The sequence below is a fragment of the Oryzias latipes genome, chromosome 2, assembly GCF_053564925.1.
Source record: "Oryzias latipes strain Hd-rR chromosome 2, Olatipes_Hd-rR_3.1".
Taxonomy (NCBI): domain Eukaryota; kingdom Metazoa; phylum Chordata; class Actinopteri; order Beloniformes; family Adrianichthyidae; genus Oryzias; species Oryzias latipes.
The window spans coordinates 3,834,654-3,859,151 of NC_136238.1; the positions used below are offsets into that span (position 1 = coordinate 3,834,654).

At 43.2% G+C, this 24,498-nt stretch overlaps 2 protein-coding genes across 2 annotated transcripts in view; both read left to right on the forward strand.

Annotated features, from left to right (window-relative positions):
* Positions 1-24,498, forward strand: part of LOC144982190 (NACHT, LRR and PYD domains-containing protein 12-like) — a 298,037-nt gene that overhangs the window by 250,722 nt on the left and 22,817 nt on the right. The window lies entirely within an intron of this gene.
* Positions 6,851-23,573, forward strand: LOC144990522 (NLR family CARD domain-containing protein 3-like). The gene is made up of 8 exons (XM_078944046.1): positions 6,851-6,993; positions 7,988-8,118; positions 8,201-8,347; positions 20,275-20,353; positions 20,512-20,710; positions 20,838-22,656; positions 22,809-22,909; positions 23,440-23,573. The coding sequence occupies exons 2-8, from the start codon at positions 8,033-8,035 to the stop codon at positions 23,571-23,573; spliced, it is 2,565 nt and encodes an 854-aa protein (XP_078800172.1). The 5' UTR covers positions 6,851-6,993; positions 7,988-8,032.

Here is a 24,498-nt window from a genome sequence, read left to right on the forward strand (position 1 = left end):
CGACAGCAGAGACGCGTTTGGTCCTTTGGTGTGTTTTTCTGTCAACGATGAGAGAAGTCAGAGGAAAACCCGAAGTTTGTTTGGAAGGAGTCACAGCTGAAAATGACTACCTTAGGTGACAGCCCCCCCCCCCCCTCTTCAAGTCAAGTCAACTTTATTTATAAAGCGCTTTTAAAACAGCAGAAGCTGACCAAAGTGCTGAACAACGCAGAATAAGAACAAAACAACAAACTAAAACAAACAGAATAAAATCAATAAAAATCAATACATTAAATAAAAATACATAAAACCAATAAAAACAATAAAAACATCAACTCATACTGAGTTAAAAGCCAGGGAGAAAAGGTGAGTTTTTAACTTGGATTTAAAATCATTCAGTGAACGGGTCTGCCTAACCTGCATAGGGAGTGCATTCCACAAGCTGGAACCAGCAACGGTAAATGCTCTATCCCCTCTGAGTTTCTGCCGTGTCCTTGGCACATCTAGGAGCAGCTGGTCAGTTGATCTAAGTGAGCAGGAAGGGGAATGCAGAGGTAGGGCGGAGCCAGACCATTTAAAGATTTAAAAACAAATAAAAGAATTCTAAAACCAACTCTAAAATGGACAGGCAGCCAGAACTGGTGTGATATGTTCTCTCCTCCACGTTCCAGTTAACAAGCGTGCAGCAGCGTTCTGCAGCAGCTGGAGACGGGACAAGGATGAGTGAGGGATACCAAAGTAAAGGGAGTTACAGTAATCCAGCCGAGTTGTTACAAAGGCGTGGATTACTGTCTCAAAGTGCTTTCTTGATAAAAATGATTTGACTTTGGCCAGCTGCCTTAACTGAAAGAAGCTGGATCTCACCACTGAACTGATCTGCTTGTCCAAATTAAAACCAGTGTCCATCTTCACTCCTAAATTTGTGACTGTGGATTTCACTGATTGAGTGAGAGAACCCAGAGCTTTTGGGTGTGACTCACTGTTGCCACTGGGACTGAAGACAATCACCTCTGTCTTTTCCTCATTGAGGTGGAGAAAATTCAGAGCCATCCAGATTTTTAATTCCTCCAAGCACTTAATTAAAGGGCTGATGGAGTGGGCATCCTTCTTTGTTATTGGGACGTATATCCGGGTATCATCTGCATAGCAATGAAAAGCACAGTTATGCTTTCTAAGAATGGAACCCAGGGGGAGGAAGTAAAGGGAGAAAAGCAAAGGCCCAAGGACTGAACCCTGCGGGACCCCGTACAGTAGAGGAGCAGAGGAAGATTGAACATTATTGAGGTTTACACAAAATGTTCTATCTTCTAGATATGACCTGAACCACTGCAGAGCAGTGCCACGGATGCCTACAAGTTGCTGTAACCGGGAGATCAAGATGTTGTGATCCAGTGTGTCGAAGGCAGCCGTAAGATCCAGTAGAACCAGAACCGCATGGTCCCCAGCATCTGTAGCTAAACACCCTGAGCAGAGCTGACTCGGTGCTGTGTAGAGATTTGAAGCCAGACTGGAAAACCTCAAGGTTGCCATTTTCCTCTAAAAAATCCTTTAATCGGACATACACAATTTTTTCCAGAATCTTTGAGAGGAAAGGAAGTTTAGAAATGGGTCTAAAATTGGACAGCATAGAGGGATCCAGGTTAGGCTTCTTGATCAACGGCTGTACTCTAGCAGGTCTACAGTTTCTAGGAAACACACCAGAGGAAAGGCTGCCATTTACAACAGTCCCAAGCTCTTTAAATAATCGGGGTGGAACCGCATCAGAGGGGGAACCTGAGGGCTTCAGGTGTTTCACAGTGAGATGGATAATGCACTGTAGGCAGGGGGGGAGCCTTCTGCCCTGCATTAAAGATAATGTTCTGTGGCTGACCATCCAAAAAGGAACACTTATGTAAACTCTTATGTACTCTTATATAAGGTTCTATGTTGCTAATAACCAAAAAAAGGAGAAAGGCTTGATATGTTTATGATGTTTCTATGACTGACCCCCAAAAGGAATGTTTAATATAAAGTTTTATCCTGTTAAGGGAGGACTCTGTAGAGCATATCCTGACAATGTTTAGAATTTTATCCTATCCTGTTATGTTACTGACCCGTAAAAGGAGTGCTCTGTAGAAGATATTCTGACATGTTTATGATGGTATAGGATGAGTCTACGTGCAGGGTGAGCCTGCGGGAAGGGACCGGCCCTCCTTTTCCTCACGCTCATCAAAGAATATAAAAGATAAGGAAGCCCAACTTTATTCAGAGTCTGCTGTGGGTTACGTACGAACGCCCAGCCGGAGTTTTGTTTCAAGCCACTCTATCGGGACTGTTGGCTCTCCAGTCCGTGTGTCACGGTAGGGGCAGATGAAATGTTTTCTGTTGAAACTGCATGGCTTAAACTCCTGTGTTATGTTGTGTGACTGTTTTGAAGCGGGGAATAAAAAGACACATTTTATTCTAGCGTGCAGTCTTTGAGTCATTTGTTTCTGCTCAGTGCCTACCTCCCTCGAACCTGCAAAAATTATTTCATAAAACACACAGTCTCATATAAAACGGACAGAGTCACTGGTTCAAACTGGTCAAAGGTTACAGGGCAGGACACAACAACAGAGGGGTCAAATCCAGGTGGTGATATGAGGGCCCTGACATTATTCACCTTGTCCACAAAAATCTCAAGGAAGGTTTCACATGTCTCCAGCGTAGGTTGGACATAGACAGACTTGGGGGCGTTGAGAGCTGCATCTATGGTGCTAAACAGGACACGGGGCTTGTGTCGGTTTAACAGGATAACATTTGACAGATGCTCCCTTTTTGCCTCTTTTACAGTAGCCTGATAATGACACCAGCTGGCCTTCAACATCTGTAGTGACACCTGTAGCTTGTCCTTTTTAAACTTCCGTTCAGCTTTTCTGCACTCACGTCTAGCAGCACGAGTTACGTTGTTCAACCACTGCTCAGTTTGAACTTTAGGCTGCCTGGATTTAAGTGGAGCCACTGGATCCAGTACTGTCAGGCAGGTAGAGTGTAACCAGGAGCTGAGCTCATCCGTACTAGAACATGTGAACTGAGGGATGACACTGGTTTGATTAAAAGAAGCAGAGAAAATAGCTGCAGTGGAAGGATTGATGATACAGACCCACCGAGCCGGAGCTGGAGGCCTACAGGGGCTACAGGGCAGAGTGATGTCAAATAAAACAGGCATATGATCTGAAAACACTGCATCGCGTATCACCAGGTTAGAAACAGAGAGTCCATACGTTAGCACCAGATCTAGTGTGTGTCCACGTTCCTGCGTGGGTTCAGACACATGCTGAACAAGATTAAAAGAGTCAATAAGACTTAAAAAGTCCTTAGACATTGTATGGTCTGGACAGCACACATGTATATTAAAATCTCCAACAATAAGAACTCGGTCATATTTAAGCAGGATTTCAGCCAGCAGCCCAGAGAATTCATTTAAGAAGTCCTTGTTGTATTTTGGTGGATGATAAACCACTGCACACAGCACCGGTGGAGAGCAGCCCAGTTCAAAAAGTTCAAGTTCAGAGCTGGACAAGGAGACCAGCAGAGATGGAGGGAGACATTTATATGTAGATTTATAAACGGTGGCGATTCCTCCTCCTCGGCCTGATGTGCGCAGGGAGTTGAAATAATCACAGTCCGGCGGTAAAAGTTTAGAAAACGCGCTGGACTCACCGACGTTCAGCCACGTCTCCGTCAGACAAAGGACATCCAAACCCTGAGAGGCGAAAAAATCCTTCAGGATGAAAGTTTTGTTTGCCAGGGACCTAGTGTTCACCAGGCTAAATCTGGCGGGGGGTGGCGGGGCCGGGGTATTGATGGTCCAGCTGGCCCTGGGGAGCGGCTGCAAGCTCTCCAGGTTCACCCGCACTGCCTGGGGCGAGGAGAACAGGGACCGCGAGGCTGGAACAGCTGCTCTGAGCCGGCGACAGGTAACAGCCAGGTGCTGACAGGCTCCAATGAGCGCCGGGAAGGAAAGAGTCGATGAACCGGTCCAAAGTCGTCCAGCGAGGCCACCGCAGAGCGCCTCAGACAGGTGGTCAGCATCCACTTCAGGTTTGTCAGCTTACCCTCGCGTTTTCCCCGATAACGACGGCGTTTCCTCCGCTGAAACGTCACTGAGGTGCGGCACAGGTAGACAGGCACCTCGGACAGCAACGGGTGCGGCGTCTCCTGACCATCGTGACTAAACTGCACCAGCTTTGGTGGAAAAAAGCTCAGATCCAGGAGCGTCTGGCGATCATACACCAGTAAAGAGTTGATGTTTTTAATGACAGTTGTCAGAAGTAGCACAAACACAAACACAAATACCGCTGACAGACGGCAGGCCGTGCACACTGGCGCCATCTTGGATCCGGATCATACATACTTTTGACAGGTTTTCATTAAAACAAGCCCATACCATCATCCCTCCACCGCCGTGCTCCACCACTGCTGTGAGTAGACGAAGCTTCAGAGAAACAGTTTTTACTGGTGGGGGCTGGTTGGGGGTCTCCTCGTGTGTCCATGTCTGTGTGTTTTTGTTTGAGAACAGGAATAATAGTTGTTAGCATCACCATTACATTCATTGTTGTCATTAGTGACATAAAACTATGAGGGAAATGTTGGCCAGCAGCCAAACCACCCGCAGAGCTCGTGCTCTCCTTTACTGACATGACTCACTTCCTGTTTCAGCTCCAAGCCTGAGCGGCGGCGTCCTGCAGTGAGCGCTGAAGCCGTGGATACGCGCCGTCTGCAGGTCAGACGATTTGACCCTGAAGCTTCCAGGTCGCAGACCGCTCAGGAAAGCCATAGAGGGAAAATGTTCACGCACGTTTTCCTGCAGTCGTGCGGCGGCGACAGCTGGTAGTGAACTCTTCTACGACACGTAGGGGAAGTGAGGACTGTAGTCTGGACTCACACCTGACTCACACTCACACCTTGCCATCTGCATAGAATGGCAACAATTCAAATTGCATGTTAAATTTAAAAAAGAGACGCATAAACAACATGTTTAAAAAACATAAACAGGCTAAATGTCAACACTTCTCACAAATCTGAACACTGAATGGTAGTTCTACACTGGCACTCCTCAGATTTGATACCAAATGATGAAAAACGATCCAGAAACTGAGTTTGCAGTAGAGCTGACTGGAAAAGAAGCCTTTCAGGACAGAAACTTGATCCTTTCTGCAGAAAGTCAGACTTCTGGGAACAAACAGCTTCATCAGAAATCTGCAGGCTAATCCTCTCATCTTGATGGACGTGACATTGACAGGAAACAATTAAAGACGACAATCCTGCAATTCCAGAGGCCGCTGTCAGCTTCCAAGGAAGACGCTCCTCTGTGCCAGATACCCCCCACACTTCCTCCCCCCTCCCTCTGGGGAGGTTAGTTTTGAAATGACAAACATAGAATTATGAGAGGAATGGGGAAATTTATGAAAGCAAACAGAAACCGTGGAGTTTGTCGTAAACAGACGATCAGGTTGTGTTACTTTTTTTTAATCTTTTCTAAATCATGTCTGCAGATCTTATTTCATTTTAAATGTTCCTTCTTAGTATTTTCAGTTATAGCACTGACACAACATTTCAAATCCAAACTAAGAACTCATTCCTTCCAAACGGCCTTTTCACTCTAACAAGAACTTTTTCATGTTTTAGATCTACATATTAAACATGTGTGTATTTGGATGGTTGATGATTTAACTGCTCATTGTATTATATATACTGTATATTTGTTGTACGGTGACCTTGAGTGGTCAGAAAGGCGCCTTATGAATAAAATGTAAAGTTATAATAGTAATTATTATTAAAACGTTTGGAGTTTGCAGCTTTCATTCTCTGAGTTTCCCTTTTGGTCCTCCATTCAAAGCAGAGAAAAAGCCGTGCTACACTGGACCTCTTCAGAAGAAGATTCTTGACCCACAGGAAGTGGACTTCTGGCAGCACCGTTTATGCCGTCTGCAGTGTAGCTGCAGAGGTCCAAAGGCATTATGGTAGAATGACACAATCAACTCTGTTTCCTCGGTAAACTATGATATTTTTTCTCTCATAGATCTACCGTTTTATTTTTGTTGCATAACAACTTTTCTCTGAAATGTCTAACTTTATTCTCGTAAATGAGTAGTTTTCTTTTTAAGGGGTTCTAGTTCTCCGTGGTAGAACCTGTTTTAATGACACAGCTTTTTTTCTGAGGCTCACAGGCCTGTAGTTCTCTGTTTGCACTTTTCAAGGGTGTTTCAGTCTGGAAAAGTCTGCTGAAAGAAGAGTTTCTAGCTTTGTTAAAATAAAAGTTCTATCAAATAAACAGTTGGACCATTTTTCTGACTGATAACTCGACAATCAGAGCTCTACATTTGTCTGCGCCTCATCGGTTCCTTCATTCCTACCCAGACCTGAAGATCCTGATCCTTGGAGGGAAAACAGAGATTTGGAGCTTTGGAGAGATCAGTGGGACTCTTTTTCTAAACTTCCTGCAGTCATCAAAGTGTCAAACTAAAGTGTTTTTCTGCTCCTCACATCTTTCTCTCTGTTGGAATCTGTCAGAGTTTTTCCTGGAAGCTCTGACAGATCTGGAAGATCCACATTCTTTCACTTTGAGCTTTTCTTTGGGATCAAATCTCTGCCTCCAACGGCTGTTCTGACTGATGATCAGAAGGAGCTGTTTCCAGGAAATAGTCAGGCCCCTCCCTTCAGCTCCATCAGGAGTTTCTGCTTCAGTGTCAGTAGATGACAGATGAGGGGGGGTCATGCACGTCTGGAAGGGGGAGAACAGAAAGCAGAAGGTCACATGACCTTCACTGACATCAACTATCTGTCAATCTGACAGCTTGAAGCTCCGCCCCTCCTCCCAGTGACTAGCAGGTTTATGGTTGAGGCTGCTCCACCTGCTGCCCCGCCCACCTGTGCTGCCCCGCCTCCATCCAGGTGGACTCTTCCTGGTTGTGAGTCAGTGATCAGTGCTGCAGCTGCGTTGACACGGTGAGGGAGACTCTTCTTCCTCTTCATCTCTTTGCAGAAACTGAAGTGAGTTTGTTTCTGGAACTTTGTCTTCACTAACTTGACTGTTTGTTTCTGAATGTTTGGAGAAGATCTTCTTCTTTCTCTGCAAACTCTCCTCCCTCTGCTGTTTCCAAAGCTTCATCATTGTTGGATCAACAACATGGAGGACTCTTCTTCATCACCTCAACAACAATCAGCTGATGCTTGTTGGCTTTTTTCATTTCTGACTCCAAACCTTCCTGTTCTCCTCCATCCAGTCTGTGGGAGAACTCCTTCCTAAAGTAATAGATTACAGTTCCAGGTAACAGAGTCCTATTTCCTCCTTCCATGTTCAGGAACTCTGGGATTCCATCAGACCAACAAGCTAGAATAGAAATGTTTGGAGCAGAGAGACCATGAGGCCTTAGTGGATGAAAACAAAGATTTTTCTGCTTTTCTTCAACTATCAATTCTATTTTTCAGATCATCTTCAATGATTTTGCTGTTAGTCTTCATAGACTCTAAACTTTAGTTGTTGTCTTCCTCATGGTGTGTTTTGTGTGTTTTTGGACAGAGTTGTGTGTCTAGTTTTTCTAGTTCAGTCATTTGAACTTTAGGACAGAGAACTGGAGCCTCCATCAAAATAACAAAGAAATACATTTATCAGAATAAAGTCCTACAATTCTGACTTTTTTCTCATAATTCTCCAACTTTCTTTGTGTAGAATGACCACTTTGTCTCCTAAATGTCTAACTTTATTCTTGTAAATGTGTAGTTTTCTTTTTAAGGCGGTCCTAGTTCTCCGTGGTAGAACCTGCTTTAATGAAAGCGTTTGTTCCTGAGGCTCACAGGCCTGTAGTTCTCTGTTTGGACTTTTTTCTCAGAGTGTTTCAGTCTGGAAAAGTCTGTCCTAAGAAGCTTTTTTGACTGATTGGAAATGTTGCTGCTGCAGCTCCATGTCTCCACCTGCTGGAGGGAGAGCAGAAGTGCAGCAGCTGATGGCAGCTTCCTCTGATGATGAGGAGGGTTTCCTCTGCAGGTGAAGGTGTGTGTGAGCTGATGTGGATCCAGTGAATCCAGCAGCATGGATCAGTGGGAGGAGCCACAGGAGGGAGCCCCTCCCTCTAAAAGCAGAGATGGTAACCATGACAACCAGAGCAAAGCTCAGAGGTGAGATGAACATCTCCAACTGTCCATGATCTTCTCCATGTCAGAGCTCAGGACTCACACCAGCAACCTGCATTCTCCACAGGAACCAACCTGGACCTGGACCTGAACTTGGATCCGGATCTGATTCTGGATTAGGATCTGATTCTGGATCCAGCAGTGTTTCCAACAGGAGTGATTATTCAAAGGATGGAAATCCAGACTTCAAATACATCCCTTCAGGACTGGAACAGTAAGTGTTTGTCAGAGTAAAAGGATTCTTCTAGTTCAGATGATCTGTAGTTTTCAGATGAAGGACTTGAGGTCTGGTTCAGTTCTGGATCTCTCTGATCAGACTCACTTGGTGCATCAAGTGTGTGATGAGATCTTTTCAGTTGAGTCTTCTGAGAGTCTCTGAGAGACATCAGAGATGTTGGAGAAGAAAACATGTTGACTGCTGACTCTGACTGACAGCAGCTCCAGTCTGATTCCAACCAAATCAAATTCAAGTTCAAATTAATTTTATCTATAAAGCACCTTTCATGTCAAACAGACAGCTCAAGGTGCTTTCCATAAAAAAAAAACAAGAATACAATAAAACCAATCCCTACACATATAATAAAATCATTAAATAAGCCCCTCATAATAAAATACACAAAAACAAGCTCAAATAAAAGAGAAATGACAGAGCTGAAGAACAGAGAACCCAGAAGGCGCCGTCCCCCCTGTCCTCCTGTTGGTCGGGGTGTCAGCATCTGCAGCACAAGCACAACTCATCCCCAGCAGCCCCCGCCCCAGAGACCCCCAACCCCCAGGCCCAGTGCAACCAACATGGGCACACCAGGCCCTTCAGCCCAAAGGAGCCGGAACAAGAGATGCCAGAGGACAAGCATGGCCACAATCTCATGGAGCCCGAACACTAAGACCCCAGCCAAGGGTGAGAAAACACTCAGTCTAAGATGTAGAAGTGATAAAATAAGAAAATAGAAATATCAAAACAGGTAAAATGTGAAAATATTGATTAAAATAAAAAAATTGATTTAGTGCATAAAAAAAACTAAAAGCAAGTCTAATATAAAAGAAGGACCAACACCATGGACAGTCTTAAAAACTATTAAAAGAATCTTCAAATCAATCCTGAAGCTGACAGGGAGCCAGTGCAGAGATTTTAAGAATGGTCTAATGTGTTCCCTCTTCCTAGTTCTCGTTAAAAGACGAGCAGCAGAGTTCTGGACTAGCTGCAGGCGGTTGAGAGTGGTTTTCTTTACACCAGAAAGGAGGGCATTACAGTAATCTAATCTTGATGAAATAAAAGCATGAATTAAGATTTCAGTAATGGCTCTAGAGAGAAAGGGTCTCACGATCTTCTTAATATGGTAAAATACAGTTTTAGTTACCATAATTTCCGGGTTATAGGGCGCACCCAATTACAAGCGGCGCCCACTCATTTTCACGTACACAACTTCTTTTGCACACACACAAGTCGCATCAGAGTACAAGCAGCATACACTAGGCAACATGGTCAGCCTGCCAAACAATGTCCTGACTCCCAAACTGTGTGCAAGTCATTCATACACTGTGGGAGGGCTCAATCTTGCATAATACTGTAGTGTTTGAATACACCTATATCTGCCAAACAGCATGGACCTCTATTCTGTTCACAAGTTCCTCAGTTTTGGTTTTTTTATTTTATTTTTTTTTTTAGTTTTTTTTTTTTACTTATCGACAATCTAGGTATCGTACATAAAATCACAAACAGTAACCATATAATCAACATTATATCCCTCAGTTATGATGAGGAAATTTACATCCGTGATTCCCCATTCCCCATGAGTCTTAGGGGCTAAAGGCGGGTCTAATCCCCGGCTCCCCACACCGTTGTCAGTGTTTAAAGAATGAGCAAGGATCAGTAGTGGATCCAGGGGCGAACGGAAGAACAGCTCTCCTTCCGCTTGCGTCGCGGCAACATTACGGTAGTAACAGGGCTGGTTAAAAAAATACCAGTAAAAGAAAGCAGCAGCAACTGAAAAACGCGCGCCTCAGCGCGATACGCGCGCCCCCATTGCGCCGGTGGACGGAGTGAATCGTGTCTGTGCAGAGCAATCTGACTTAATACTGTTCTTTTTGTGGATGAGGGGCGGATGAGTTGTTACGTGTGGGAGCCTTCAGACTTCCATCGGCACCGCAGCTCAATGTGAACGAGCAGCAGGAGAACATGTCTCCAGCTCACACGGAGGCTGTGAGCTTTTCAATGCAAAATCCCGCTCAGTCCTCAGAAACCGCTAAAAAAACAATCACGTCTTTTTGTTTATCCAGTCGTGTCCCAACCAAATAAAAGCTGATGTTATTCCCACATATTTACGTTCAGCCAAGCTGCAGATTGAAGCTTTCCCCGCATTGAGTCATGTTCATCCAGGCTAAATGTTGTTAGCGCCTGTTAGCCTTCACCTAACCATACTTCCGGCTTCGTTCTGCCAGAAAAAAGCACTGACCACACAGATTAAAAATAAAATGAGCGAACAGGCGCTTCATAATAACCATAACATAACAATAATAAAAGCACGTTTAAACCAGTGGTCCCCAACCAATTTGGGCACCAGGACACACAGAAAGAAAAAATAATTTCCATTTTATTGTTTTTTTTTCTTCGAAAAAAAACGTTTATTTTGAAAAGTGACCGGATTCTCTCTGTTACATCCGTTACACTTAACGCACGTCAAAGTCGCGACACCAAACATCACGTGATACACTCTGATGTTGTTCATGTGATGTTCTGTTGTTGGTGTAACATTACGAGGACACCGCTAATAATGTTGCACATGATTACACAGTGGATTTACGTTCATTATTATTATTGTTATTATTATTACTAAAGAGAAAATGCCACCCCCAGTCCACGGTAAACGTGTCTTGCGTTGCACTTCAACACCCCCCCCCCACACACACACACAGACACACACCGGTCCGTGGTAAACGTGCCTTGAGTTGTACCGGTCCGCGGTGACAAAAAGGTTGGGGACCACTGGTTTAAAGATCATCTTGTATATTACGGAGCTGCTAATAGATGGACTAGTGTCACTATGACTCAGAGGTAAATTCACTTCTGAGCATGCGCTGTTCTCTCCGTCACGCAGCTGACCGGCTTTTCCAAACCCGTTGGTGATGGTGGATTTTTTTTCATGCTGATTTTAACGATTGCTTCTAACTTGAAAGCTGCATCATATTGTAGTGGCGGTCACGTGCACGTTGGGTCTAATGGCACCTAAGGATTCTGGGATGCGGCCGGGCATGCATGTTTCTTTTTGTTGAACCATGACTGAAGTGTCTAAGACCTGAAGTCAGGTCCATGCTATTTGGCTGCTTAGAGGTGTGTAGAAAAACAAATGGCTTGTTGCTTGTAGTTGGACATAGTATTCAACTCATGCCCTGAGTCCGAAAGTACAGTCATGGCGGCCGCCAATTAAATCTATAAATTAGCCGCGTCACAGAATAAACCGCAGGGCTGCAAGCGCAGAAAAATGTAGCGGCTTGTAGTCCGGAAATTGCGGTACTTGATTCACATGTTAGTCAAAGCTAAGATCTGTATCTATAATCACATGAAGTTCTCTACTGTATCACATATGTTCATAAAGTGGGTTGACAGATACAATTGGACCTTATCTCTCTCAGCTTCAGAACCGATAACCATGACTAAATTTGTCCTGATTGAGCTGCAAAAAGTTCTCTCCCATCCACATTTTAATATCTAAAATACAGTTTTAAAGGTTATCCAGGGGTCCAGTGTCATCAGGAGAAACGGCTACATATAGTTGAGTGTCATCAGCATAGCTATGAAGGGTAATGCCGTGTCTCCTGATGACATCACCAAGTGGAAGCATGTAAAGATTAAAAAGTGTGGGACCCAGGATGGAGCCTTGAGGCACCCCACAAGTCAGTTTATGCCTTTCAGATGAGAAATCATTTAAATTAACAATAAAATCTCTGTTTGTGAGGTAGGATTTAAACCAACTAAAAGCTGTCCCGGTAATTCCAACCATGTCATGAAGTCTATTTAAAAGGATTGAATGGTCAACTGTGTCAAAGGCTGAACTCAGGTCCAGTCAGACTAAACAGAAACTTTCTTCATGTCCGCATTGGACCTGAGATCATTTAAGACCCTGACAAGTGCCATCTCTGTTGAGTGGTGACATCTAAAACCAGACTGAAACTTTTCAAAAATGTTATTTTCGTTAATAAAATCATTCAGCTGAGTAAAAACAAGCTTTTCTAAAATTTTGCTTAAAAATGACAGGTTGGATACCGGCCGGTAGTTGTTTAGATCGGATATATCTAAACCACTCTTCTTCAGACTGGGCCTCACTAAAGCAGTTTTTAGGGTTTAAGGGAAGACTCCAGTCTGAAGAGAGCAGTTCAACATGTTTAGTAATTCCTCCTCACACGATGTGAAAACTGACTTAAAAAGTGAGGTGGGGATGGGATCAAGAGAACACATCACTTCTCTGAGTGCTGCAGCATCAATCAAGACAAAACTGTCGAGCGTTCTCTCACTGATAGGAGGACGTACAGTAGAAAGGTCAACACAGGGTCGTTGATCCCTCTCCTGTAGGATAGATGATCTAATGTCATCTATCTTAGTGGTGAAGTGGACTGCAAACTCCTCACAGGTTTTACTGTCAAAGGTGGATGGTGGGCCAGAGGTTGGATTGATTATTTTATCAATTGTGGCAAAGAGGATTTTTGGCTTTGACTGGTTTTCTGCTATGAACTTTGAAAAGTAGTCTTGCCTTGCCTTTTAATATAGTTATTGTAATGTATTAGTGTTTTTAAAAATTTGATAATGTCCTGTGAGTTTAGTTTTTCGCCAATGTCGTTCTGCCCTTCTTGTTTTCTTTTAAGTTTCTTAAAATCTTCTGTTCTCCAGGGAGGTGGAACTTTCTCTTTAACAGTTTGTAGTTTAAATGGGGTGATTTTTGTCCAGAATTCCAGTGAGTTTATTACTGAAATGCTGTATTGTTAAGTCCAATGATGGATATGGAAGAGTTGGTTGCTGATTTTCCAAATGTGAGAAAGTTTGCAGCCACTTCAGGATGTAGACGGCGCCTTCTAATGGTTCTCTCAGGGAGTTTCTCAATTATGCAGTCATGCACCTTAAAAAACAGACATGAATGGTCTGAAATGTCCACATCCACAACAGAAGTCACTGAGGCTTTCAGGCCGTAAGTAATAAAGAGATCCAGAGTGTGACCTCTGTTGTGGGTGGGAACCTTCACATGTTGAACAAAATCCATAACTGTTAAAATGTTCATAAAATCATGGACATGAACTCCTGAATGGTCATCAATGTGTAAATTAAAATCACCTAGAACCATTATTTAACTAAAATCTATGTATACTACAGAAAGTAGTTCATAAAAATCAGAAATCAAAGCTGAATTATATTTAGGAGGTCTGTACACTATCAAACACAACATGACGGGATTATTAAATACAATGGCCTGATATTCAAACGAGGAATATTCATTGAACACGGTGTCTTTAAAGCCAATGCTTGCAGATAAAATGGCAGCAGTCCCACCACCCCGGCCTTGTTTTCTGTCCTTATTTGTGAAGGTAAAAAGGGGGGGGGGGGGTGTTGCCTCTGACAGAGAGATTGGTGCACCAGAATTCCAAGTCTCTATTAAAAACAGGCCATTAAGATTGTTTTCTAAAATAAAGTCATGAATAAGAAACGATTTGTTTGAAAGTGATTGAACGTTTAATAGTGCCAGATTCAGTTCAGTTGATTTATTGCTCTGATTGGGTTGGTGGTGACTGGATGAGTTCTGGATGTGCATGTTTTAAGATTATTGGAGTTCCTGTTACGTTTCTGAGGGTAAACAGGTCGTGTGGATATAACAGAGGGGATGGTGAGTGTGACATGTGGTGGTGATGGTTTGTGGGTTATCTGCCTGGGGGGTCTAAAGGAGGGGACAGAGCTTGGTTGTAATACTGCAGATATTGGTTCTGGGGGGGTATTGAAAGTTAATAGTCAGTCCTCTTTCAAACAATGCACAGTGTGTTGGATGTTAGCAGTTAAAATGTTGGTTCTGAGGGGACTGGGGTGAAGACCGTTGGGTTGATAAAAAGAGGGGTGGTTCCAAAAAAGATTAAAATTGTCAATCAAACCAAACCTGAACTTATAAGAGGCAGACAGCAGCCAGGTGTTCAAGGAGAGGATCCTGCTGGATCTAGTGGATCCTGGAGAGTGTGGGGATGGGTCCAGAAATGAAGACAGTTTTCCCAGTGCTTTTAAAAAGAGAGAGGTCCAGAAAATCCAGTTTTGTTACCTCTGACTGCTGCAGTGTGGTGTCATTAGTCCCAACGTGAACAATAATCCAGGTGATGGTGGATGGGAGAGGGAGCAGAAAGTCTGAGAGTTTTTGGAGAATGTCCATCACTTCTGCTCCCAGAAAACATCTGGTTACTGCGTTGAAGTATCTTCTAAATCAGGAGAAAAGTTCCAGTTTTCTCTGCTTTGCTAGATTTTCTTGGTGAAAATGTCTGACTTTGGTTTCATAGTGTGGCTGATTTCTCCAAGTCTGACAAAGTTGACCACACCCACAACGTGAGCGTCCAGCAGGTCACCCACAGACTTTGCTGTTTTGTTCCCATATTTTCATCTGGATTGAGTCTCAAATAAAATAAACAGTTCACGGTTCTCTTTGAAAAGCCACTTGTTGTTAAAGCTACATTTGATTGGCATTTTGGAGCTTTCCACAATCCATGAACAGCAAGTAGAAAGCGTCACGCGCTGAACTGATGAAAGTTCCACCTGCTTTACACCAACAGAAACTCTCATCACTGATAGTTCCAGGTTGAACACCTGCCACAATTTCACTTCAAATATCATGTTAAACTACTTTATTTTTAGGTTTTTGTATCCAAAATATGAACATTTTATGACTTTTCCAGAACTTTACTGAAGATTTCATTGTTGTCAAACTTTTCAAGGATCTAGAAATTACACTTTCAGAACTTTTCCAGGTTTTCATGACAGTATGAACCCTGTTTAAAGCTGAACTTCACATTCTACTTGTCCATAAATGACATCAAGACTTCCATTGCAGTCTAATCAATCTGTTACTTAGAATTTCATTTTTCAACAGTCTCAGTTCAACATTGATGTTCTACTGATCAATATTGTTCTATGAATACAAAGAGTTGATCCACGAGGAGAGAAACTGAGGCTGAAAATGAATGAGTCAATCTGAAGAATGACTTGATGGAAATTGGACCAAACCAGCAGAATCCTGCTGATCTGAAAGTCTCTCCTTCAAAATAAAGGCCCTGGAAATGTCCCCTACTGTGGTTCCTGCTTCTTTCTTAAAGAATATTTTCTGTTTTTTTCTCTTAATCTGGGCCCATGTACACGCTTGAATTCTAATCTGACCTTTGATCCGATCAAGATATTTTACACATGTAACTGCGGCTACTGTTGCACTGAGCAAAAATGATAACAGCCGTGAAGAAAGTCAAAGTTTTATTAACACAGATCATCATTATTTGTAGTACCGTCCTGATTACACCACAGCAAACGTGCAGAAAAGAAAATCCCAATCAATGCAAAACCATTAATAAAAAAATTAAAACATGCAAGAAAACTGTGATGCACAGCACACTCGGTCAGAAATTGCACTAATAAAGAAATAATGTCCAGTATAAACTGAGGAAAATGACTTTAACAAAAATGACAAACCAAATAGAAAAGAAGTAGTCCGCTCCTGCATCAATCATGCCGAGTGATTCCCGTGAGGAGCGGACAACCTACTGGATGTATTCTGGAATACCCCCCTGGACAGCAGGGCACAGTATTCAAACCCTGGTGCGTCGCAAAACCTCCTGCCCAGTCCGTAAAACCCCCAGTAAAAACAGGATCTACCTCTGCTGTGATCTACACTCTAGGCTTGAAACAACTAAAGCTGCTCCGTGAGCTAACCAGCTTTCTCACAGGAAACTAGCAACATGGCAACCTCACATTCAATTCAATTCAATTATATTTATATAGCCCAAATTCACAACAACAGTCATGTCGATGCGCTTCGTATCAGTTATTGAAAAAGTAAAACATAAAATCAAAAGGATCATAAATGCGTAGAATTCAATAGGAAAATACTAAATTGAAATAACAAACTGACTAAACTAAACTGGACATCTCTGCCCTTAGACCCTCCTTCAAATCAACTTCCTTTTCATACCCTCTGCAGCCATATGGGTATAGTGACCCCCCAGGTGCCTCCCATTACATCATGATGAACTAAACAAAGTTATAGCAGACGTAACATATCTGGAAGTGAATTCAACATTTAATCATTTCATGCCTGACATTATTTCTAATTATATAAAAATATTCTTTGGTGTTTTTTCCATTCAATTTGATACTAAAGGAAGTAGAGTCCTGGATTTCAGAGTATTTTGTGAATTAGTGACATACGGCATGAAAGGGTTAAATGATGAAGGTTTTAGTGTAACTATTGATCATTGCTAGTTAACATCAATAATCAGAGCTAAACAGCTTTTGTCTGTGTAATGAGGTTCAGAGGACTCAATGTTTCCTTCATTCATGACCTGACAACAAAACCAGATTCAAAGTCTTGTAGAGGACCTTAACATAAAACCTAATCTGCTCTAAGGACAATAAAACATTTAGACAAGTCCAGACGTGGACAAAATAGTTGGTCTCCTTAAGTTACTGAGAGAAAAGCTCACAAAGGTCAAAGAAATAACTGGAATCTGACACAAGTCCTGAGGAATCCAGTTTCTCTAAAACATAACCAATCTAAATCAGACATTGTTCTACAACCACACTAACAGAATTCTTTACTAAAATCAATCCTGAATCTTGTAATCAGTAGATGTATCTTTTCATGTTTTTTTTTCATTTGCTGTGAGAGGATTCTGGCAGTTTTCCAGGTTTTCTGTTTATTTACTGAACTTTAATGTAGTTTCAACTCATTTCTAAAAGTATCTAAATGAAGGTTTATTGCCTTCATCTATTGCATTAAATGAGACATTTGGACCAAACACTAACAAAAACACATCGGTGTCATCTACATAGAATATTAGGTCTGAAATGTTAAACAGGACAATGTTGAGGTGATGATTAAAAGTTATTCAAATAAATTACATTTAGAGATCAGATTACAGTAGTGACACATTTTGATTTTATTAATTGGTCACAATGGTGAGGATCGTTTACAGGTGAGGCACCGGCTCAGCTGCCCCCCAGACTGCACGTCCTGCTGAGACTTTGTAGGAGCCATAATGAAGGTGGCACAGGTGAAGTGCTGCATCATCAGCCAGGTTGTGGGTGTGTCACTGGGGGCGTGTGTGGCATGAAGTTTGAAAGGTGCTCAATTACTCGCTGCCAAAGCATGTGAATGGATGAGGAAGTGGGGTGAGCTGCGGTGATCACATAATTTGTTGACTGCGTTACTTGAGTAGTTTGGAGGTCTGTCACTGCTGGAATATTAACCCTTTAACTACCCTACCAAGAAAAAAGCTTTCAAAAAATTATTTGTTTGCATTTCTTATTGCTTTAGGTAAGTAATGACCACAATCTGTTTAGTTTTTTTTAACGGACCTTTTAGTTTTTTAAATAATGACCTCTACCAAACGGTTGAGATGTCCTTTAATGGTAAAAGTGCAAAATTTCATACAGATACAACAAATATTTGAAAAAAATCATGTAAACCAATTTATTTACACATTATTAACACTCAGTATTAAGGGCATTTGTCTCCATTCTTTTTATCATGCCTTAAACATTGAACCTTTTTAAAACAAAGCAAATTTTGACCTATATTTCCTGGAAGTTGTTTGACACTACAACGATTTTGGATATTGACTGTTGATGGTATTTCATAAAACGTTCTTGGTTTGGAATGAAGCATAGAAAAACATATTTCTGACATCTTGACCTATTTGGACCGAGGTTTCATCGTCCCAGCTTGTCAGAATGAAGAGGCGCTGTACCATGGTGTCGTAGTGCACACTGTTGTTTTGGTCGTGATGGTCTTGTTGTGTGGCCTTTCCACATCTGTGGTAGAGAGCTCAACGATGGTCAGCCAACTTTGGTTGCTTGCTTGTTGATCTTATTTAAACTGTGTGCAACAGCCAGGCAGAACCTTTTGAGTAACACTGGTTTTTGCTTCAGGATGTCCCTCTTGTAGACCAGCCAGGAATTAGTGACACACAAGTCGATGATGTATCCAAACAGGGGACTGTACCGTCACCTAGATTTAGCTGTACAGGTCTTGTACAGGTGCACCAGCATATCAAAGAGATCTATTTAGCTTTGTAGATTTGTATGATTAGCAATATGCGCAATCATTTCATCAGTGAAAAGCATTTAGAAGTATTGGAAGGGTGTGTGTACATCCTCAGGAGGCTCAAATCTTGATTCTGGAACCTTGAATTCCTCAATGTCCTCATCCTTCTATATTCTTCTTATGGTTTTGCTTGGGTTAGAGGGGGATATTGAGTCAGGAAAATAGCCTGTATCCTCCAACAAAATTGGAGGAGACAGGCTATTCTTGGTGGGGTAGAATGGCATGTGTTTGCTTTTTCCGTTTTTCTTATGAGGTGGCAGTGTAGATCATCTACTTGTTGAAAGAGATTCTTCTTCATCCATGGATTCAAAAGAACTGTCACCAATGCCCTTTGCATGTGTGGACTGATAATCAGGATCCTCTGTTGGGTCATCGTCACTGTAATACAGATCTGCATCTGATTCATGTGGGCTTTGTCGTGGTCTTGCACTGTAGAATGTTTTAGTGTCTATCTACTAGTTGCAAAACAAAAGAAAATGATAGAAAGTTTTGTAAATGATGGTAATATTATTATTGCAGCTTTTTTTTGTTTAGTTTTAAGTGAATTGGCTGTAATAATCTTGATTTTTTATTTTTTTTATTTAATTACACACCAGCTGATATAAACTCAAAAATAGACAAAATTATACAGTATTATGTATTTTAAATTATTATTTATGATGTTTTGATGAATATTTCTTTAGTAATGGATGATTTAGAAGGTTGTTTTAACTGATTTTATGACAAACAGTCCCTTTATTTAACATTGGCTTGATTTTGCTACTTATACCATTAAGTGACAAATCAACCTTTTGGTAGAGCATGTTTTAAAAAGATTATTACAAACAGAATGTGTTTATTTTTGTTTATCTAGGAACATATTTCTGTTGATTAACGCCTTTACTAGAAATTCCAAGTAAGAAAAATATTCCTACTTTTCAAATTTTCATAAAAAGGAAGAAAGTGTGTATGATCATTTTCAAGTTGTGACTTGCTTGTCAAAGACGTTGGGCAAGCAGCCACTGACTGACACAGTGCCATCTGTTGGTTTTCTTTAGCTTTGCATGCTTCTACCAATTGGTTGAGATAGCTAAATCAGTTTGAGTTAAGTTAGAAAGTTCTCTGATAAAAATATGGTGACTCAAAGTTTGCTCAACCGTTTGGTTGAGCAGGCAGTTAATCGTTTGGACTGTATGTATTGGAAACCTGCAAAAGGAGAAAATAAATACTTCGCAGCCAGGCAGACGTTTGGGACTTTTGGGGATTGTTTCCACGGTTTCACAGGAATGCTTGAAACATCATTTCTGCATCCAAAGCCGTCCCCGGAGCACAAACACCGTACTGAAGCCACTTTTCTGCTCCTCTGTTCTCCTGGGAGAGAGTTCTCTGGACTCGGGCATCTCGCTATAACTGGAGTAACCAGAAGTCCACAAGTGTCTCCATTGGTTTGTTAGGGAGGATGGTGTTAAACGCTGAGTTACAGTCCACAAAGAGCATCCCTGTTAGCTCTCCTCTAGCTCTAGGTGGGACAGAGCATCATGGAGGGCTGTGGTCACAGAGTCCTCTGTGGATGGACTGCCTCTTTAGGAAAACTGCTCAGAATCCAGACATGGGGGCAGCAGAGACATGAATCCAGCCTTTGGCTCCAAGACAGTCTAGACACTTCAGTGACTCTGTAGACATGGACAGAGAGGTGTTGATATGATCCATTGGTTTGCTGTTCTCCATCTGAACTGTGAACTAGAACATTCTAGCTGTGACATGACTCTAGTTAGTTTGGTTTCAACCTACCAGTACAGAGAGAATGGAGCTGATTGCTGCTGATTCTCCACAGACTGGACCAGCAGAGCTCAGAGACTCCCAGTGGTCCGTCTGTCCAGCAGCATCAAACACAGCTGGACTCCATCTTTCTGGTCTGTACATGAACAACTACTTTCCCATCATTCTGTCCACAGTCGTCTCCATGCTGCACTTTGCAGACCAGTGGATTGTCAGAGTGTCCAAAATGGAGCTGATGTTTGGCTCCATGACTTCACTCTGATTGGCTCATTCATCTGGAATTCTGTTGCAGCTGCTGGAGGACAACATTGTCACTTTTGTCAAGAAGGAGCTGAAGAAGATCCAGAAGCTTCTGAGTCACAGGGAGGAAGAGGAGGAGCTGGAGGCTGAAGATGAAGAGCAGAGGAGCAGCAGAGAGTCAGTGATGAAGATCACAGTGAACTTCCTGAGGAGAATGAAGCAGGAGGAGCTGGCTGATGGACTGCAGAGCAGTAAGAGGATTTCTCTGAAGGTTTCAGCTGCTGAGAAATGAAGATTTCCTGATGTCTCAACAGGGATTCAAACCCTCATCATTCAGGGCTGCAGAGACTTGATTTACTGTTTGTTGTCTTCATTCAGGATCTGCTGCTGCAGTTTGTCGACATGAAGTCCAATCTGGTCTGAAGAAGAAGTTCCAGTGTGTGTTTGAGGGGATGGCTAAAGCAGGAAGCCCAACCCTTCTGAATGAGATCTACACAGAGCTCTTCATCACAGAGGGAGGAAGAGGAGAGCTGAATGAAGAACATGAGGTCAGACAGATTGAAGCAGCATCCAGGAAAGCAGACAGAGCAGAAACAAGCATCAGACAAGAAGAGCTCTTCCAACTCCCAGCTGGAAGACCAGAACCAATCAGAACCGTGATGACTACGGGAGTGGCTGGCATCGGGAAAACAGTCTTAACACAGAAGTTCACTCTGGACTGGGCTGAAGGCAAAGCCCACCAGAACCTCCACTTCACATTTCCATTCACTTTCAGACAGCTGAATGTGCTGAAAGAGGAGAAGTTCAGCTTGGTGGAACTTGTTCATCACTTCTTCCCTGAAACCAAACAAGCAGGAATCTGCAGCTTTGAAGACTTCCAGGTCCTCTTCATCTTTGATGGTCTGGATGAGTGGCGACTTCCTCTGGACTTCCACAAGACTCGGATCCTGAAGGACCCTAGAAAGTCCACCTCAGTGGCTGATCTGCTGACAAACCTCATCAGGGGGAACCTGCTTCCCTCTGCTCTCCTCTGGATAACCACACGACCTGCAGCAGCCAATCAGATCCCTCCAGGATATGTTGACATGGTGACAGAGGTCAGAGGGTTCAATGATCCACAGAAGGAGGAGTACTTCAGGAAGAGGTTCAGAGATGAAGAGCGGGCCAGCAGGATCATCTCCCACATCCAGAGATCCAGAAGCCTCCACATCATGTGCCACATCCCAGTCTTCTGCTGGATCACTGCTACAGTTCTGGAGGATCTGCTGAAGAGCAGAGGAAGAGGAGAGCTGCCCAAGAGCCTGACTGAGATGTACATCCACTTCCTGGTGGTTCAGGCCAAAGTCAAGAAGGTCAAGTATGATGGAGGAGCTGAGACAGATCCTCACTGGAGTCCAGAGAGCAGGAAGATGATGGAGTCTCTGGGAAAACTGGCTTTTGAGCAGCTGCAGAAAGGAAACCTGATCTTCTATGAATCCGACCTGACAGAGTGTGGCATCGATATCAGAGCAGCCTCAGTGTACTCAGGAGTGTTCACACAGGTCTTTAGAGAGGAGAGAGGCCTGTACCAGGACAAGGTCTTCTGCTTCATCCATCTGAGTGTTCAGGAGTTTCTGGCTGCTCTGCATGTCCACCTGACCTTCATCACCTCTGGACTCAACCTCATGGAAAAACAGAAGAAAATAACCTTAACGATTCTCAAACTGAAACAGAACCCTCTGCCTAAACAGAGCAGTCCAGTCCAGTTCTACCAGAGTGCTGTGGAGAAGGCCTTACAGAGTCCAAACGGACACCTGGACTTGTTCCTCCGCTTCCTCCTGGGTCTTTCACTGCAGACCAATCAGAGTCTCCTACGAGGTCTGCTGACTCAGACAGGAAGTAGCTCACAGACCAATCAGGAAACAGTCCAGTTCATCAAGAAGAAGATCAGTGAGGATCTGTCTGCAGAGAGAAGCATCAACCTGTTCCACTGTCTGAATGAACTGAATGATGGATCTCTAGTGGAGGAGATCCAACAGTTTCTGAGGTCAGGACGTCTCTCCACAGAAAAACTGTCTCCTGCTCAGTTGTCTGCTCTGGTCTTCATCCTACTGTCATCAGAAGAAAATCTGGAAGAGTTTGACCTGCAGAAATACTCTCCTTCAGAGGAGGCTCTTCTGAGGCTGCTGCCAGTGGTCAAAGCCTCCAACAAAGCTCGGTAAGAACTCTCGTGAAAATCACCTTCAGTGAACAAATGAATCTGATGGAAACATGAAAGATTCAATAACTGCTGTCTGTCTTTGTTTTCTGCAGACTGGCTAACTGTAATCTGTCAGAGAGAAGCTGTGCAGCTCTGTCCTCAGTTCTCAGCTCTCAGTCCTCCAGACTCAGACTTCTGGACCTGAGTTACAACAACAACCTGCAGGATTCAGGAGTGAAGCGACTGTCAGCCGGACTGGAGAGTCCAGACTGTAAACTGGAGACTCTCAGGTCAGCTTTCATTCAAATGTTGATTCTCTACAGTGTTTTTCAACCAGTGTGCTGTGAGAGATGATCAGATGTGCTGCTGGAAATGACTGATCTAAAGCATTCACCATCACCAGAATATCAGCTCCTTGTTCATCCAAACATCCTGATAAAACACAGAGTATTTAGGAATATGAAAAAGGAATAGCCCCCCCCCCCCCCCCCCCCCCTCGGTTTTATTTGCACCGTATACATGTATGGCCCTTGGTAGGGGGGAATGTGCTTGGATATCACTGTGAGTAATCAGGAGATGTTCCCTTAGCGCCCTACCTGCCAATTTTAACTGCACCCCCTTATTACACACACCCTTCACTCCTCAAAAGATACACTCCAACAAAAACACACACACACCCTCACACACACGCAATTCGCAAGGAAGGTGGGACCTAGGACCATCTGTCCCCTACCCCATCCCTGGTAGGGGGTACTGGGCCCTTGGCAACAGCAGACGTGGTCCCTGGGTGCTGGCCTCCAGGGCCCAGCAGTCCTCTCTCCACGCAGGGAGGGGGATCCCTGAGCTTTCTGGCAGACCAAGAGCTGGGGATCACATCACACCTGAGCCTGGGGGTGTCCGAGTCCCTGTGGTGTGAGTTCTGGTCTTGCCCCTGAGTGCTGGGCCTCGCTGAATCTCCAACTGTGGGTGAGCCAGGTCAGGTCATGTTTACAACACCTCTTGTGGACCCCCTCTTCTCCTGGGTGTCCTTTTCCTGGGCGGGGGCGGCTGGCCTCTGACTTGCTCCTTCCTGGACCAACCGTGGGCTGGGTGGGTGGCTGCTTGGAGCGCGGGGTGGGTCTCCCTTGGGGGGTCTTGGCTTCACTAAATCTTTGCTGGATTAGAGTGAAGCTGGGGGCGGGGCTACCTGGCCAGAGAAAGGTTTAAACCAGGGGTCAGCAACGTTTGTGACATGAAGTGTCAGTTTGACATTTTCTCCAGAACAACTGTGCCGTCACCAACAAAAATGTGAACTCTGATACAGAGAAACACAGAAACATTTCCAATAGATCTGACATTTACTGTTCATCCTGTCATGATGCTTTATGGCATGTAAAAACATGTGTTTTTACTTTTTCCTTAGTTTGATCATTATGGTTATATTATAATACAGTTATATACATTTTCCACAATTGGACAGAGTCAATCTTTTTTTGGAGTGGTGATCAGTCTTAGTATTCATTTTTAAACTTGTTGACATTTGTCAGAACAGACAAAGTTTGGGTTTAACCTGTTCCACCCCCGCGTGTCTCAGTCTGTCTATGGCAAGCAAAAGGCGTCACAAATCATCAGGAACAGTGGTGTAAAAAATGCTTTTTAAGCACATTTTAAAAGTAGAACATAATTTACATCATCTTGTGTTGTCCTAAGACGGATGTAAAAAGTGACGTTTTATCACAGACAAACCGCACGTCCAGAACGGTGTTCTGATGTGTCACATATGGACGTCAAAAATTCTGTAATGTTAATGAGTCCATAGTTTTCTGTCATGTATTAGAGCAGGGGTCAGGAACCTGTTTGGTCGAGAGAGCCACAAACGAA

What these genes read in the sequence shown, in the direction of transcription:
- LOC144990522 (XM_078944046.1), top strand. Translation starts at nt 8,033, where the DNA reads ATGGATCAGTGGGAGGAGCCACAGGAGGGAGCCCCTCCCTCTAAAAGC. An exon ending in ATCCCTTCAGGACTGGAACA is followed by an intron (nt 8,348 to 20,274) that starts GTAAGTGTTTGT and finishes GATTCTCCACAG; the next exon opens with ACTGGACCAGCAGAGCTCAG. An exon ending in GGCTGATGGACTGCAGAGCA is followed by an intron (nt 20,711 to 20,837) that starts GTAAGAGGATTT and finishes GTCTTCATTCAG; the next exon opens with GATCTGCTGCTGCAGTTTGT.